We start from the raw sequence: 16598 nt of genomic DNA on the forward strand, positions 1-16598 counted from the left end.
ATGCTGGTGGCTCTTTCTAGTCAGTTAAGAAACAATAAAAAGTCTGCATTATTCTTTCATAATTTAAATACTTAAGTAATCTCCACTTTTATTACTTTATAACAATGACTGCAAATTTACATTATTTTAAGTACCACTGTAATAGCTTAGTGTATCATACAGATATTTGCTAATATCCCATCCAAAAATTAAAAAAAAACCATATATATATATATATATATATATATATATATATATATATAATTATTCTGAAAGACAAGAACATAGAGGAGGGACTTGGTACAGACTATCAACTCAATTTTTTATCACCACAGTTGTAACTCCAAAATTAACAGATATACAGCAATAATCAAAAGCAGTGCAAATATCTTTGGAGGTTAAGATAAAATTATAATGCAAGAACATAAAAAAGAAATAAAAAAAGGCAAGTACTTCAAGTACAAGGAACCAGTCTGCTTGAGGTCCATTTAGTGTTTACTGGGGGCTTCCTTCCTGCTTTTACTTCTTTCTCTGAAACACATTGGCCAACATGGCACCTGATGTTGTCAACTGGCCCATTTTGTTCAAAAACTTGGTCTTTGTATCTTCACTCACTAAGCTTGCAGCAATTGACATTGAGCTAGGAAAGAAATTTTGAAATTCGTGTAAAGCAATTAAAAAACTAAAATATCTATTTTTTCATTTCTTTAGTAGTATAACATTAATAAATGCATTCTGAACTGGTATCACAAAAGGGAAACTAGTATTTATGGAGTAGAGTTTTTTGGTACCATAATAGGTTAGCAGCTTTCATGTTCATTGTTTTTTTAAAGGAAGCAGTGTGGTATAGGGATTAGGAGAAAGTGTGGAATGAGACTGAATCTCGGTTCTGTCATTTACCAGCTGTGTGACTTTGGGCAAGTTATTTAGTCTCCGTTTCCTCATCTATAAAATGGAGATAATTCTAGTACCTACCTCACAGGGCTATTTAGGATTATACGAGTGTAAAGTGCTTATTAGCAGTGCCAGGCACGTAATACCATGCTCTAACTGTTAGTTATTCTTCTTATTATCAGCATTACTTCATTTAATTCTTACAGCAACCCTGGGAGATAGATATTATCCCTATTTTCACAGATGAGTAAAGGAAATCTCAGTGAGGTCTTTAACAATCCTAGGACATATTACTTTTTTGGGGGGGCAGGGTTGGGGAGAAAAAACATGTCCTCAATTGCCAATTGCACTAGTTTTGATGGACAGTGTCATATCTTTTCCTTTCTTTTTGACCAACCTTCTGTGTAGGAAGTAAGCACAATTTAAATGACTACTAAACACAGCTGGTTTATCATATTACTGAACAGAGTATTGATAAAGGACAATTTTTCAGTGATCCAACAATTGTGCTGTAATGGATTCAGGAATCCAGCTTATTGGCCTTGTGGCTTTGGCCAAGATGCTTTAAATCACTGTGATTCAGTTTCCTCCTCTGTAAAATTTTGCAACTGTTACTGCAAAATATCTTGAGGACTAAGTAAGAGAATATGTTTGAACATGTCAAAGACAATGAGTGGCGAGCGAGGTACAGGAGCTCAACAGACGTCTGTTAAATCTACACATGAAGTATGTGCTGCTACCTAAGACCTCTGGTTCTATGTGGTCTTTAAAGGTGTGTGCTGAGTTACTCAGTTAAATACCCGACCACGATGCCCATCCTGAAAGTCTCTTCTTCCCATTGCTCTCCTGCCAGTACATCAACCTGGTCTGACCCTACATGCTCTGAATACCCCTCTCTTGCTGCTTTTCCTCTTCCCACAAAGTAATCCTCCATAAGGCTCAGCATTTGGCTCTAGTTCTTCAATTACAAAACTTACTCATTCTATAAGTTTTAAGTAACATCTCCATAGGATGACTCAAAAATATTTATTGAATCACAACATTTTTCCTGAGGGCCAGTCCCACATTACCGTTTGCTACAATAAAGCCAATGTCTCAAGTTTTTTTTCATACCCTAACTTTAGAAATAACTCCCCACTTTTATTTCTGAGTACAAGTCTTTCATCTCCTTAGGCAGCTTTATTCCTAGGTATGTCATGCTTTTTGTTGCGATGGTAAATGGGAGTGTTTCCTTAATTTCTTTCTGATTTTTCATTGTTGGTGTATAGGAATGCCAGAGATTTCGGTGCATTAATTTTGTATCCTGCAAATTTACCAAATTCATTGATTAGTTCTAGTAGTTTTCTGGTGGCATCTTTAGGATTTTCTATGTATAGTATCATGTCATCTGCAAACAATGACAGTTTTACTTCTTTTCCAATCTGTATTCCTTTTATTTCTTTTTCTTCCCTGATTGCCGTGGCTAGAGTGAACATCCTTGTCTTGTTCCTGATCTTAGTGGAAATGCTTTCAGTTTTTCACCGTTGAGTATGAGGTTTGCTGTGGGTTTGTCACTTATGGCCCATATTATGTTGAGGTAGGTTCCCTCTATGCACATTTTCTGGAGAATTTTTATCACTCACTTTCATTTCTTTACTTGCCAGTGGTTCTATCCTTTTCCTCTCTTCCCAACAGTGAATATAATGGCTCTCCATTTCAAACTATCATCAAATCTTGTGACTTTATTCTACAACATCTTCTCTATTGTTTACTTTTATTTCTAATGCCAATACTTTACAACTGAATTATTCCAAAAGTTTTAGATCTGGCCTCCTTGCATTAGTCAGATTCACCTCTTAAATAATCACTTCTTTATATCACACCCCTTCTCAAAATCTTCAGTGGTCACTTACTACCTACAAGATAAAATATGCATGGCATTCAAGAAACATAGCAATCTAATTCTTATGTGTGTGTGTGTGTGTGTGTGTGTGTGTTTAACCAACCATCACTACTTAACTTCTAGACCCCCTTGAGTCAGGTCTGCCTAGTCTAATTGTTCAAACCATTCTCAACTTAAATATTTCTTCTTTTATCTCGTGTCTAGCCATCTTTTAATTCCCAGCTCAAGCCCTATCTTTTCCATGATGGCTTTCCTTAACATTCTAGGTTTATAGTACTGTTTTTTTTCTGTAGGAAACAGTGTTAAGTAAAAGATAAGTATGATTTTAGTTTGTATCTACAAAAACAGGATACATGGCTCAGATAATACTTGAGATACCATGAAGTCTTTTTTAAAAAAATATTTCTTTATTTGGTTGCACTGGGTCTCAGCTGCGGCAGGTGGGCTCCTTAGTTGCGGCTCGCCCAGCTCTTTAGTTGTGGCATGTAAACTCTTAGTTGTGGCATGCGTGTGGGATCCAGTTCCCTGACCAGGAATCGAACCCGGGCCCCCTGCATTGGGAGAATGCTTCCCTGGGAGTGTGCGCCACCAGGGAAGTCCCCCATCAAGTGTTAATGATATTCTAAGAAGAGTGCAACAATGATGCTAAGGAGTCTGGAAACCATAAGAGATAAAAGTGAAAGGAATGAAGAATGTTTGGTTTGGAGAAGAGAAGATTTAGGAGACTTAAGATAACTCTCTGTGTTACTCATGAAAAATGAGATATATAATATATATCTGCACAGCTGTATATATCCATAGAGCTCTATTGATGCACATCACAATTACCTGGGGGAACTTTTTGAAATGTGGACACCTAGACGTAACCCCAGTGATTCTGATTTTTTCCATCTGGGGTAGAGGACCCACGTATGTATTTTACAAAGCTTTCTAGTGAAGAACCATTACATTATGGCTTTTTTTTTTTTTTCCTGAAGAAAGAGTTTACATTTTTATCAGTTAGACAAAAGGGTCTGACTCTGACCCCTCTGCCAAATGATGAAAACCTGGTATAGAGAGTAGATGTTATAGGAAGGGAGACTTTAACTCAGGATGAGAAAGGAATATTTTAAAAACAGAGTTGTTAAAAATGAAATGGGCTGCCTTGTAAAGTAATGTCTTCTTACTGCAGGCTTTCAAGGGATTCTCAGATCTTTCCTTTGCAACTCATAGCCAACCAGCTGTCATTTCTTACTGATTCTGAATCTATAGAATCTCTTACTTCTGGCCTATCTTTAAAATTATTTATGTCCTAGAATAGTTCTCTCTCTCTCCACATCACTATATCTTGCAAATCAAAGATCACTATTCCTTCTCTTTGAAACCCCTATTTGATTTTTTGACACCACTCTGATTTGCCTCCTATTTCTCAGTTAAGCTTCTCGTAAATGCTGCACTTTCAAAAAAAATTATTTTATTTATTTATTTATTTTTGGCTGCATTGGGTCTTCGTTGCTGCGTGTGGGCTTTCTCTAGTTGTGGCAAGCAGGGGCTACTCTTCGTTGCGGTGCACGGGCTTCTCCTTGCAGTGGCTTCTGTTGTTGTGGAGCATGGGCTCATGGGCTCTAGGTGTGCAGGCTTCAGTAGTTGTGGCCCTTGGGATCTAGAGCACAGGCTCAGTAGTTGTGGCGCACGGGCTTAGTTGCTCCCGGCATGTGGGATCTTCCCGGACCAGGGCTTGAACCCGTGTCCCCTGTATCGGCAGGTGGATTCTTAACCACTGCACCACCAGGGAAGTCCCTTAAACGCTTCATTTTAAATGTTGGTCTAATTCCAGGTCTGAGCTCCCTTTCCAAATGATATCATCTATCCACCTCTAGTCCTTACCTAAGCCTTTAATTACCACCTATATCCTAATGGTTCCTAAATCTCAATAACTGCTTATAGTGTTTTTCTTCCTGTACCTCAAATTTTAAATATTCCTCTTCAGAACAGTTCCATTTGGTTGTACGGTGCCATCATTCAATCTGGGAATTCTTATTAGATTCTAGTTCTCTCTTACTCTAATCTGTTGCCATGTTAAACTGAGTTCACATTTGAATATATCTTGAGTCCATCTTATTCTCATACTCAATGTTACATATAGGCAGTAAAACATGGTGGTTAAGACCATGGTCTCAAGAACCACAATGCCTGGGTTTGAATTCTGGTTCCTCCACTTAGTAGCTAGGTGGCCTTTGAGCAAGTTACCTAACCTCTGTGTCATCTGTAAAATGGGAATAGTAATAGTATCTACTTCATAGGGTTATTATGATAAATTATTAGCAAATATATGAAAAATGCTGAGAATGGTGTCTGGTTCATGAGTGTATCTTATTATTACCTGCCCATCCATGCCCATACCTGCCTTCATCATGGGTTACTACAGTAGCTTTCTGTTCCACCTGCTTCTCTGTTGCTTGTATTCACTAGAGCATGGCTTCCAAAGCAGTGGTTCTCAAAGTGTGGCTCCTGGACCCAGAGTATTAACATCACCTGGGAATTTGTTGCAATTCAAATTCTCAGGCTCCATCCCAGATCTTCTGAATCAAAAACTCTGGAGATGGCACCCAAAAATTTCCAGGTGGGCTTCCCTGGTGGCACAGTGGTTGGGGGTCCGCCTGCCGGTGCAGGGGATGCGGGTTCGTGCCCCGGTCCGGGAGGATCCCGCGTGCCACGGAGCGGCTGGGCCCGTGAGCCGTGGCCGCTGAGCCTGTGTGTCCGGAGCCTGTGCTCCGCAACGGGAGGGGCCACAAAGGTGGGAGGCCCACGCACCGCAAAAAAAAAAAAAAAAAAAAAATTTCCAGGTGATTCTGTTGGACCCTAAGTCCTGAGAAGCAAAGTTACTAAGGGTTGGTAAACTAAGGGTCACAGCCCAAATCCAGTCTGCTGCCTGTTTTTGTAAATAAAGTTTTATTGGAATGCAGCCATAGCCATACATTTCCATATTGTCAATGGCTGCTTACTGCTACAATAGCAGAGTTCAATTGTGTACTTGTAACAGAGACCATATGAATTGCAAAGCTTAAAATATTTACTGTCTTTACAGAGAAAGTTTGTTGACTCCTGGCCACAGGATAAGTCCAAACCTCTCATGTAGCATACAAAGTTCTTTATTAATGGTGCCCGTCTACCTTTATAGACTTATCTCTATTGTTCTCCCGTACATACTCTGTGCTGTAGCTTTAATTACAGTTCCCAAATATGCTTTTCTGAACTTTTGTCCTTTTGCACAGTGCTGATATTTCTGCATGTAATCCCTTTTCTCTTTTCTTTTGCCTCTGGTTGGAGGGTGGATCAGTTCATTACTTTGGAAACTGGTACATAAAGAGAAAGAATTGAACATTTATCTTGTCTTTACTATATAAACGGTATAACTTGGTAAAAATAGTACATATGGGGGACGGTTTTCTTTCTGAAGAATTCTAGCTCACAAATGAAGAAGGAATGATAGAGTAATACATTTTGTAATTGCTAATGAATTAACGGATCTGGCATTCATCATTAATAGATGTTAACATCACCAAAAAAAGAGAGAAGCAGACATTACCTGCCTCACGATGAAAACACACCTCCTCCTATGTAGAAGTCTTGGCAAATAAAAAACATGCCCCAAACCTGATTACAACTCTAGATCTAGATCCAACTAGTAAATTTATGGGAAATACAGAGGAACATTTTGAACCACACAAAGGAAATGCAATTAGCAAGATTTGGACTGTGGGAACCTCTATAGGACAAATGACTCAGTTCCTTCAACAAGTAAATTGTATGGAGAAATAAAGAGATACAAGGGGGAACCTCTGAATTAAGAGATTCAAGAAACATATTAACCACTTATAATATATGGAATGTCGGATCCTGACTCAAGGAAACAAACTGTAGGGAAAAACCGAACAACAAATCAATAATGACATTTATGAAACAATTAGAAATTTGAATAAAGGCCAGATAATAAATGATATTAAGGAGTTGTTATGGTGTGATGATACTGTGTTTATGTTTAAAAAAATAGCACTTATCTTTTAGAGATGTATGTCAGAATATGGGAGGGGAGAAGAGTTGGGTATAGATGAAATAAAATTGACTATGAGTTGATAATTGTTGAAGCTGAGTGATGAGTACATGGGAAATCATTATACCACGTTTATTTCTGTGTTAATTTGAAATTCTCTACAGTAAGAGTTAAAAAAAAAAATAAATGATAATATAGAGGATTTGAATAACATTTACAATAGCCAGGACATGGAAGCAACCTAAGTGTCCATCGACAGATGAATGGATAAAGAAGATGTGGTACATATATACAATGGAGTATTATTCAGCCATAAAAAGGAACGAAATTGGGTCATTTGTAGAGATGTGGATGGATCTAGAGACTGTTCTACAGAGTGAAATAAGTCAGAAAGAAAAAAACAAATACCGTATATTAACGCATATATGTGGAATCTATAAAAATGGTACAGATGAACCGGTTTGTAGGGCAGAAATTGAGACACAGAGTAGAGAACAAATGTATGGACACCAAGGGGGGAAAGCAGAGGCACGTGTGGGTGGTGGTGTAATGAATTGGGAGATTGGGATTGACATGTATACACTGATATGTATAAAATGGATGACTAATAAGGACCTGCTGTATAAAAAAATAAATTTAAAAAAGAGTTAAAAAATAAATGATAATATAGAGGATTTGAATAACATGGGAAAATATGATTATAAATGTGAACTTTTTTTTTTCTTAAAAAGGAAGGTCATGTAACCAAAGCAATTTTAGAAAGTTACGAAGAGATTTCTTTCTTGTAAAATTCCTGCATGATAATTCATGAAATTTCATTTAGAATGTATTTCACATATAATTTTTCTCAGTTTTGGTCTAAAACCTTTTACATCTTAAACTAATAAGGCACCAAATAATTTTAATATTTAATATACAACAAATGAACAGAATTATTTGCTTTAATGTTAACTTTATGGATTTTGTGTTCAGAATAGAAACCTATCAAAGTATGTCTATTGTTTTATAACTTTCCATGACTAAAATGATAGAAGAGCTCCCACCATTCTAGGAGACTAAAGCAAGAGTTCTGACTCATAGTAAAAGGCAAAAGACTCTGTGTGTGTGTGTGTGGGGGGGGGGGGGTTGTGGGTGTGGAGGAGTGTGTTTCTGTGTATCTAGCCTGACAAGATGAAACACTTATTCCTGGTAGTCAGTTTTATAAAGGAAACACCGTTGAGCTTTTCATGCCTAACAGAGTCCATTTAAGATCAACTGGTCAAGGTTACTTCAGAAAGAGTTAGAGACTATTTGTAAATTATTTCCTATCCTGAAATGCCCAACTTTATTCTTTCACATCTATGTTCATATTTTAATTTCACTGAATCTTTGAATTCTAATTAGTTTGGTTAGAAGCATGGGACTAGAACATTCACAAGTTGACAATCCTTTATGCAGTGAATCAAGTTAAATCTTACAACTCCTCTCATAAATTTCTACAAACTACGTTCACCAGTGATTCCCAAGTCCAGCTACCTATCAGAATCTGTTTGGAAGCTTGTATTTATTTTATTTTATTTTTATATTTTACTGAAGTATAATTGATATACGATCTTATATAAGTTACAGGTTTATAATATAATGATTCATAATTTTTAAAGGTTATACTCCATTTATAGTTATTATAAAATATTGGCTATATTCCCTGTGTTGTACAATATATCCTTGTAGTTTATTTTATACATAATACTTTGTACCTCTTAATTCTCTACTCCTATATTGCCCCTCTCTCCTTCCCTCTCCCCACTGGTAACCACTAGTTTGTTCTCTATGTCTATGAGTCTATTTCTTTTTTGTTATATTCACTAGTTTGTTGTATTTTTTAGATTCTTCTTATAAGTGATATCATACAGCATTTGTCTTTCTCTGACTTATTTTGTTTAGCATAATACCCTCCAAGTCCATCCATGTTGTTGTATATCGCAAAATTTCATTCTTTTTTATGGCTGAGTAGTATTCTACTGTATGTGTGTGTGTGTGTGTGTGTGTGTATGTGCGTATATATATATATATATACACACATATATATATGTGTGTATATATATATATATATATATACGCACATACACACACACACACACACACCACGTCTTCTTTATCCATTCATCTGCTGATGGACACCTAGGTTGCTTCCATACCTTGGCAATTATAAATAATGCTGGCTGCTATGAACATTGGGGTGCATATATCTTTTCAAATTAGTGTTTTTGTTGGAAGCTTTTAAATATACAGATCCCTAGGCTGACTCAGAATGTTGAGGTCACAGAGAATGAGATAGAGATCTGAATTTTATATTTCCCAGATGGTTTATGGATTAGCATTAGAGAACTGCTGTTTTAAAGGATTTTCTTGTCTTCCAAATTAATGACTACAAAATAACACAATATAAAACACTACACCCACCTAAAGAAAATTTATATAGAGAAATTAAGGTTAACTAAAGCCTTAAAAAAAGAATTAATGTCTTACCCTTGAGGCTCTTGGACGGTCTTGTTCTCTACTTTTTGTTCACATTCTTTTATCATGGAAGTTAAAATAACCTGATTTAAAAAAAATGACTTTAGAGAAATACTGTTAACATAGTAAAATGCTACGGTTTCAAGTTTTTAATTGAATTTTTAATATTCCCATAAGCTAATATGTTAACTAAAAATTGAAAATTTTGGCAGTTACTTAGTTACAGGAATTCACATTGGATTGCTAGACTAGGTACCGAAATAGCTTTAAAAGATCTCAATTGTATAACTCAATAATTCACTTTGATTTTCACTAACCTTCCTTCTGAGTCTGATTCCATTCTCCCTTAGCTTTCCCCACTATCTAATGTTAAAAGTAAAATTTATATACATTTAAAAAATACACATACCATGGTCAGACATATTTTCCCAGTAAAAGCTGTTCTGTCCCTTGTCCCTTGCTTTTTCCAGGTTGCTAAAAGCAAGATGCTCTATTTTAAAGTCTAGGGCAGAGACCAGATATAGGTCTGTGGTCACTAAAACTGGGGAGACAATAGGTGTCTAAGAGTTGCTATCACTCTTGCGGGGAGACTGAGTGAGTAATGGAAAGGGTGGAGGGATGGAAGCTACTGCCCCAAGTGCTGGCACCCACACCAGAAACCAAATGGCCCTCCTGAATTTTCTTGGCCCATATTTGTGCATGGAGGTCACTAGACAACAAACTTATTGTCACCCTCTACGTGCTAGGCATGTTTTTAGACACAGAGGATGCAGCAAATAGACAACATTCCCTCCTTGTGGAGAGCTTATGTTCCTTTGTTATAGACAACAAACACAAAAAATAAGTAAATCATATCGTATATTACAAAGTGATAAGGGCTTTGGAAAGAACACTGAGTGAGATAAGGGGTATAGAAGGCCAAAGTGAAGAATATTACAATTTACATGGAGGTGTTCTAAGCAGGTTTCATGGAGAGGATGATATTTAAGCAAGAACCTGAGGGACATGAGGAGTAAGTGTGTGAGACCCTGGTTAGAGGCTGAGCAAAGACTCCAGCTGGGAGTATGTCTATTGTATTCTAAGCCTGGAAGCCAGAGTGGTGGGTGCAGAGTGAGCAAGGGGGAAGGCAGAAGGTGAGGCCCGGGAGGTAAGGAGGAAGGAGCTGGGTCCTCTAGTGCCTTGCAGATTATGGTAAAGACTTTTGATTTTGTAATGTTTTCCCGCTCTCTCATCTGACACATTACAGATTTCGTTTGTTTGGCTCTTTTCTTTTACATCAGTGTTTTTTTGGGAGAGTTTTTATACTTTCTCTTCCGCTCCCTCTATTGGCCGTTCCCTCCAGTATCCTTTTTCTTGTGTGTATATTTTCATCTCTGTCTTTGATGTCAGAGGCTTTTTTCAAATGGTTGGTCATCTTGGGATATCCACTAAAGACTGAGGTACTAAAACGTTGATTAGAATCTCTTCATGCATGAGTAAATTCACTTTAAGGTGACTCTGGCACAAACTTTCTGCCAATCTTTTTTTCCCTGCAAATATAATTCTGGCTGCCACCCCATTCCTGGAGCTAAGAAGGAGAAAGGTAATGAGGTTTCTAATGACTAACTATACCTTTGACTTAATTTCCCTCCTTTCATTATAGCACCTTATTCCTGCTCTCAGCTAGGCCTGATATCTCAAGTCTAGAAAGGAAAGCTCCAGTCTTCCACCAAGGTTCAAAAGGTAATCTGGGAGTCTGATCCTTTCAAAAACTTTTAACCACTCCCCCTATTTTCAGTCCCACCCTACACTAATGGAAGGTAGTGAAAATAAGGCTTCTTATTTGTTCTATTCTACAAGTAGTCTTCATTTTCGATGCAAAAATCCTGAACAGAATACTAGTAAACTGAATCTACCTTCATATAAAAGGAATTATATACCATAACCAAGTGGGATTTATTGCAGTAGTGCAAAGGTTGCTTTAACATGTAAAAATCCATTAATATAAAACATTGTAAGAGAATAAAAAACACAACCATGTAATCATCTCAACTGATGCAGAAAAAAACATCTGACAATATTCAACACCCTTTCATGATAAAAATACTCAAGCAACTAGCAAAAAAAGTGAACTTCCTCAGGCTGATAAAGGGAATCTATAAAATATACAAAGCAAAAATTGAGAAAACTGAAAGGAGAAAGACATAACTCACAATCATAATTTTAACATGTCTTTCAATAGCTGATAGAACAAGCAGATTACAAAAAACTAATACAAATATAAGAGAACTGACTCATAAAATTAACTACCTTTACCTTATGAAAAAAATCCATGCATCAATAAAAATATAATGGAAATGAGAATCTAATTTGAACTAAATGATAACAAACCTACAATGCAGTAAAAGGGACGTGGCTAAAGGAGCACTTAGAGCCTTAAATTTTTTTTTTTTTTTTTTTTTTTTTTTTTTAGAGCCTTAAATTTATGTATCGGAAAAGAAGAAAAGTTAACAAGTAAATAATTTAAGTCTCCTCCTCAAGGAGTTAGAAAAACAGAAAAAAAAAAATCAAATCTAAAGAAAGCAGAAGGAAATAAAGATGAAAATAGAAATCAATGAAACTAACACATAGAGAAAAGTCAACACAGCCAAAAGTTCAATATTTGAAAAGGTTAATAAAATTGATAAACCCCTATCAAAAGTATTTTAAAAAGAAAGCAAGAAACAAATTGATATCAGAAGTAAAAGAGGGGTAGCAATATAATAGATCCTACAGTAAGGAAAAGGGAAAAAAATAAAAGTATTATACAAGAATCTATTATTTACAGGTGACTTTTCTACACTTGAAACTTATAAAAATTCCAGTGACATTTTGTTATTAGAATTAATAATAAAGTTTCTCAGGTTGGCCAGACATAAGTTCAACATACAAAAGTTATATTATTTCTATACATCAGCAAGAAAGGGTTAAAAACCATATAATCCTAAAAAAGGTAGCATTATAACATTATAGATATAAAGTGACAGTTTTTTCAAACAAAGTTATAAAACTTTATTAAAAGACATTAAAGGAGATCTAAATAAACATAAGATATAGTATATTCTGGAGAGGAAGATTCAAAATCATGAAGTTGATGTCTCTCCCAATTAATTTATAGAATCAACTCAATTTCAATCAGAATCTCAATGAGATCTTTCTTGGAGTCTCATAAAATAATCCTAAAATTTACATAAAAAAGCTAAGGGTCATGAACAGTTCTAAAAAAGGACAGGGTGCTGGACTTGCCCTATTAGATTTTAGGACTTTTTAACAAGGCAACTGTAATGAAGACAGGGTATCAATGTTACAATAATTGAGAAAGAGACCAGTGGAAAAGAATGTTCCCTAATAACAGACACATGCATACAAGGAAACATCATCTATGATAGAGGTGGCACTGCCAATCAGTATAGACATGATGCACTGTTCAATAAACAATAATGGGACAACTGGTTATCCATACAGAAAAAAATGTAACTTAAGCACTACCTCACATCATACGTAAAAACTAATTTTAGATGGATTAAGAATTTTATTGTGAAAATACAACTTTAAACATTTTAAGAAGAAAGTATAGGAGATCATGTCATGGAACTGGTCAATCAATCTATTAAAAAATTAAAAATCAGTGTTCAAATGGGCCAAAAATGTGAAAAAACATCAAAAATTGGAAAAAGATATTCATAAAACACAAAATTGACTGAATACTGATATTCCAATTATATAACAAACTTCAAGGAAATAATAGGAAAAAAGACAACCCAAAGTGGGAAAAATGGGCAAAAAACCTAAAAAGGCTTTGATGTTAGTGAACACACAAATAATTCTAAGTTTGACAATAATCAGGGAAATGCAAATGAAAACCATAATGATATACCACTTTATATCTACTGAATTTAAAAAGTCTAAGAATACCAAGTGTTGACAAAGATATGGATGAAAAGGCTACATACTCCTGCATGCTCCTATCAGGTCTGAAAAGTGTCCTTTCGGTGCAGCACTTTGATCAGTAGTGATCGTAGAGACAGAAGTTTTGTTGGATTACTGTGATGGTAATGAATACGACGTACCAACAGACAGTGTGAAAGTTGAGAGAGGGGGTGTAAACTGCTGGGAGGAAAAAGAGATATGAGGGAGGGATGAAGGGAAGATTTTGTTTTTGTTTTGATTTGTTTAGGAGAGAAGAGTCAAACACAATAATAGGTTAAAGAAAAGCTGCTAGAAAAACAGGCTGAAGATATAGAATAGGAAATAAATGACAAACAGGGTTTTGGAGAATACAGGAAGACAAATAGAATGAAAAGAGTTATGAGGAAATGGAGAGAGAAAATAGAAACTTTGCTTCTAAGAAAGTTAATGGTCAGAGATAACACTGTACAGCATTTTATAGATAAAAAGCATTTCACATACACTCTCTTACTAAATTCTAACTATATTCAGTGAAGGACAGTACGTTATTCCTACTTTAGAGAATTAAACAGAAGCTCAAAGATGTTGAAGGAGTGTCTTAAGATCTCATAGCTAGTAAATAAGTCCATAAAATGATGCTGAACTAGACTTTAAAAAATTAGGCACAGCATATCATAATCACACCTCATGGAGAGGAATCAAAGTCTATATAGGAGATATTAAAACACATGAACATGGCACTGATAATCACAGTGGCTTAATCATGATAGTAGCTTACCTCATGCTCTGGAGAAAGATGTTCCATGTCAATTCGTAAACATCTGAGACCAGGTAAGAAGTGATTAACCATTAAATCCTCTGAAATGACTTGAGATGAGGTAGTTAAGGAGATTAAAAAAAAAAAAAAACTGGTATGTCCAACAGAACAACAGAAGAATATAGAAGAAGCAGATCTCTTAAATGCTGCCTATGGCATGCTGATCACTTAGAGCAAACAGGCTTCTGTCAAGCACGATCTGTATTTGTTGAGTTAGTTACTTGTCAAGAGGCAACTGTGTTTATTCCCACAAATCTCCTTATGTCAGTGGCATTGATTATTGTAACAGCACATAATTTAATTACATGGTATGTAAACGTATGAAATAATAAGGGTGAAAATTAAATCATGAAATTTAATTGGATGTTTAAATGAGTATGAAAAGTAAAAAAATTAATGTTTCCATGACAACTAAGTTGAAAGTTTCAGAAAAAATTGATAAAGGCCAGTTGCTTAAAACACTGTTGCTTGGATACATATAGCTGATTCACTTTGTTGAACAGCAGAAACTAACACAACATTGTAAAGCAATTATACTCCAATAAAGATGTTAAAAAAATTGCTGCTTAATTATATATATGACAACTGTAAATATATACATATTTAAATATAAAGAAAAATATAAAAATCTAGAAAAATTCAGTACCCAGTATCAGAAATGTTTCTGGATTCTCTTTAAAGAAACTTAAGCTAAAATTCATAGACAATTATATTACGAATGTGGTTCACCTAAGAAAGCTGATGTTTAATTCTAATCAGCAGACACACAAAAGAAATGCCTCAGTACTACATCAAAAGCTTGGTAAAAGAAATGACATTTATGTGTTTAAGTTAAAAGAAGTTCTCTTAGGTATATACCATTTTCCTGATTTCTTACTCTAACCATTCTGTTAAACTGACCCACACTGGTCCTCACTGAATTGGGCAAGAGAGCTTTTGCTGTAATAAGTTTTAGTACTACTTATATTTCCTAGCCATATGAGTTTTAGTTGATTATATGACATTGAAAGGAGTCAGGAAAGCAGATGCATTTCTCAAACAATGCACCTTGTTTATTCACATCGCTTCTGACACATTCTCACCTATTACAGTTGTGAGCCATCTAAAAATATTTCTTATTTAATATTATACCATATTAAAGTGAAAAATGCCAGTAAATGAGTTCCTTTATAAAGATGAGTTATTCTGAAAAAAATAATAAATTATATTAACTAAAAAAAAATCCATATAACTACTGCCTTAAAAATATAGTTATAAATAAACACTAGTTGTAAATAAAACTCCTATAATTGAGTGACTTATAAATAGGCAGTTATAAAAATATAGACATCATTTGGTTGAACCAAATCCCTATAGATATACAAAGTTCTACAACCTAATGGCTATGTAGTTTTATTTTCTGGGTATAGGAAAAGTATCACCTAGATGTATCTGTGAGTGACCTTTGGATTAGAGAAAGGTCTCTGCTCTAGAGAAACCTGGGCATGGATTGAGAAACTGAAAATGGCCTTACTTGGTGGTAAGAGGGAAGACACTTTCCTTCTCCTCTCTCTCTATCCACTGTTTGGTCCTTTTCCCCCATGGAACCCCACAATCTTTCTTAGGGGATGGAAACTTAGAGATCATTTAGTCCTATCTGATGTTAGTAATCACCTCTACCTCATCTGTGAATGGTGGTCATAAAGCCTCTGACTGCTAACAGTGACAGGACATTCAGTTTTGTAAGACAGAGCACTGCATTTTTAGAGAGCTCAATTTGAAAGTTTTTCTTATAAACACAATAGGCCTCTCCATGACCTCTGCTTGTTAGTGTTTGCTCTGCACTTTAGTTACACAAGCATGCCTAACCTTTTTTCTATATAACAACCTTTAAGATAATTCTCAAATTATCTTTTCATCCCTAAACCATTTCTTTTCCAGGTTAAACATTTCTAAATTCCTTCAAATTTTTCTTAAACATGATTTCTTGACTTAATACCATGCCAAATGTTAAATTATATAGATTTCCTATGTCCCTATTGAAATACGATGTCGTGCTGAAAGGAATACTCTTGTGTTCTATCAGCTCGTAATTCAATAGAACAGCAGAACAGATATGGACAATGTGATTTTATTAGTGGCCATAACCACCCTGTTGACACAAGTACAAGTTCTGACTCACGGAGAACTAACGCTTTTAGTACTTGAACAGGGTCTATTGTTAAGATGGTTCTTCCCCTTACTGTGCTGTTATAAAGACTTTTTACTGTATTTTCTCTAGTAATATTCTGTACATACCTAAATACACAATAATATTCCTTCTATACAGACTTCTATGCTCTTCAGAAACCACTGCTTAGTCCATTTGAAAATTAGGTTAACAGAGCTAAAATTTTTAATCTTTTGACTTTCTCATTTTCCTTGAGGCATATTTCTTTAGAAACTCTGCTATATAAGATTACACACAACTCTTCACTTAAGTTTGTAAACATTTACTTTCGCAAAGTTTAGGGAATAGGTATAAGCGTATCAATGTTTTCTTCTTTGACATGCCAAACTCTGACATGCCATTATTACTTTCTTGTAAGGGT

General features: G+C 35.3%; 1 protein-coding gene across 5 annotated transcripts in view; it reads right to left on the reverse strand.

Annotated features, from left to right (window-relative positions):
- Positions 1 to 498: 498 nt before the first annotated feature.
- RELCH (RAB11 binding and LisH domain, coiled-coil and HEAT repeat containing) overlaps positions 499 to 16598 on the reverse strand; it is a 118723-nt gene continuing 102623 nt past the window's right edge. For all 5 annotated transcript variants that reach the window (XM_065889661.1, XM_065889660.1, XM_065889659.1 and 2 more), the window contains 3 exons: positions 13990 to 14078; positions 9297 to 9367; positions 499 to 619 (listed from right to left, as the gene is read on the reverse strand). In XM_065889661.1, the coding sequence (XP_065745733.1) occupies positions 499 to 619; positions 9297 to 9367; positions 13990 to 14078 (281 nt within the window). The remainder of the gene's footprint in view (positions 620 to 9296; positions 9368 to 13989; positions 14079 to 16598) is intronic.

This window comes from Phocoena phocoena, chromosome 13 (assembly GCF_963924675.1).
Source record: "Phocoena phocoena chromosome 13, mPhoPho1.1, whole genome shotgun sequence".
NCBI lineage: Eukaryota > Metazoa > Chordata > Mammalia > Artiodactyla > Phocoenidae > Phocoena > Phocoena phocoena.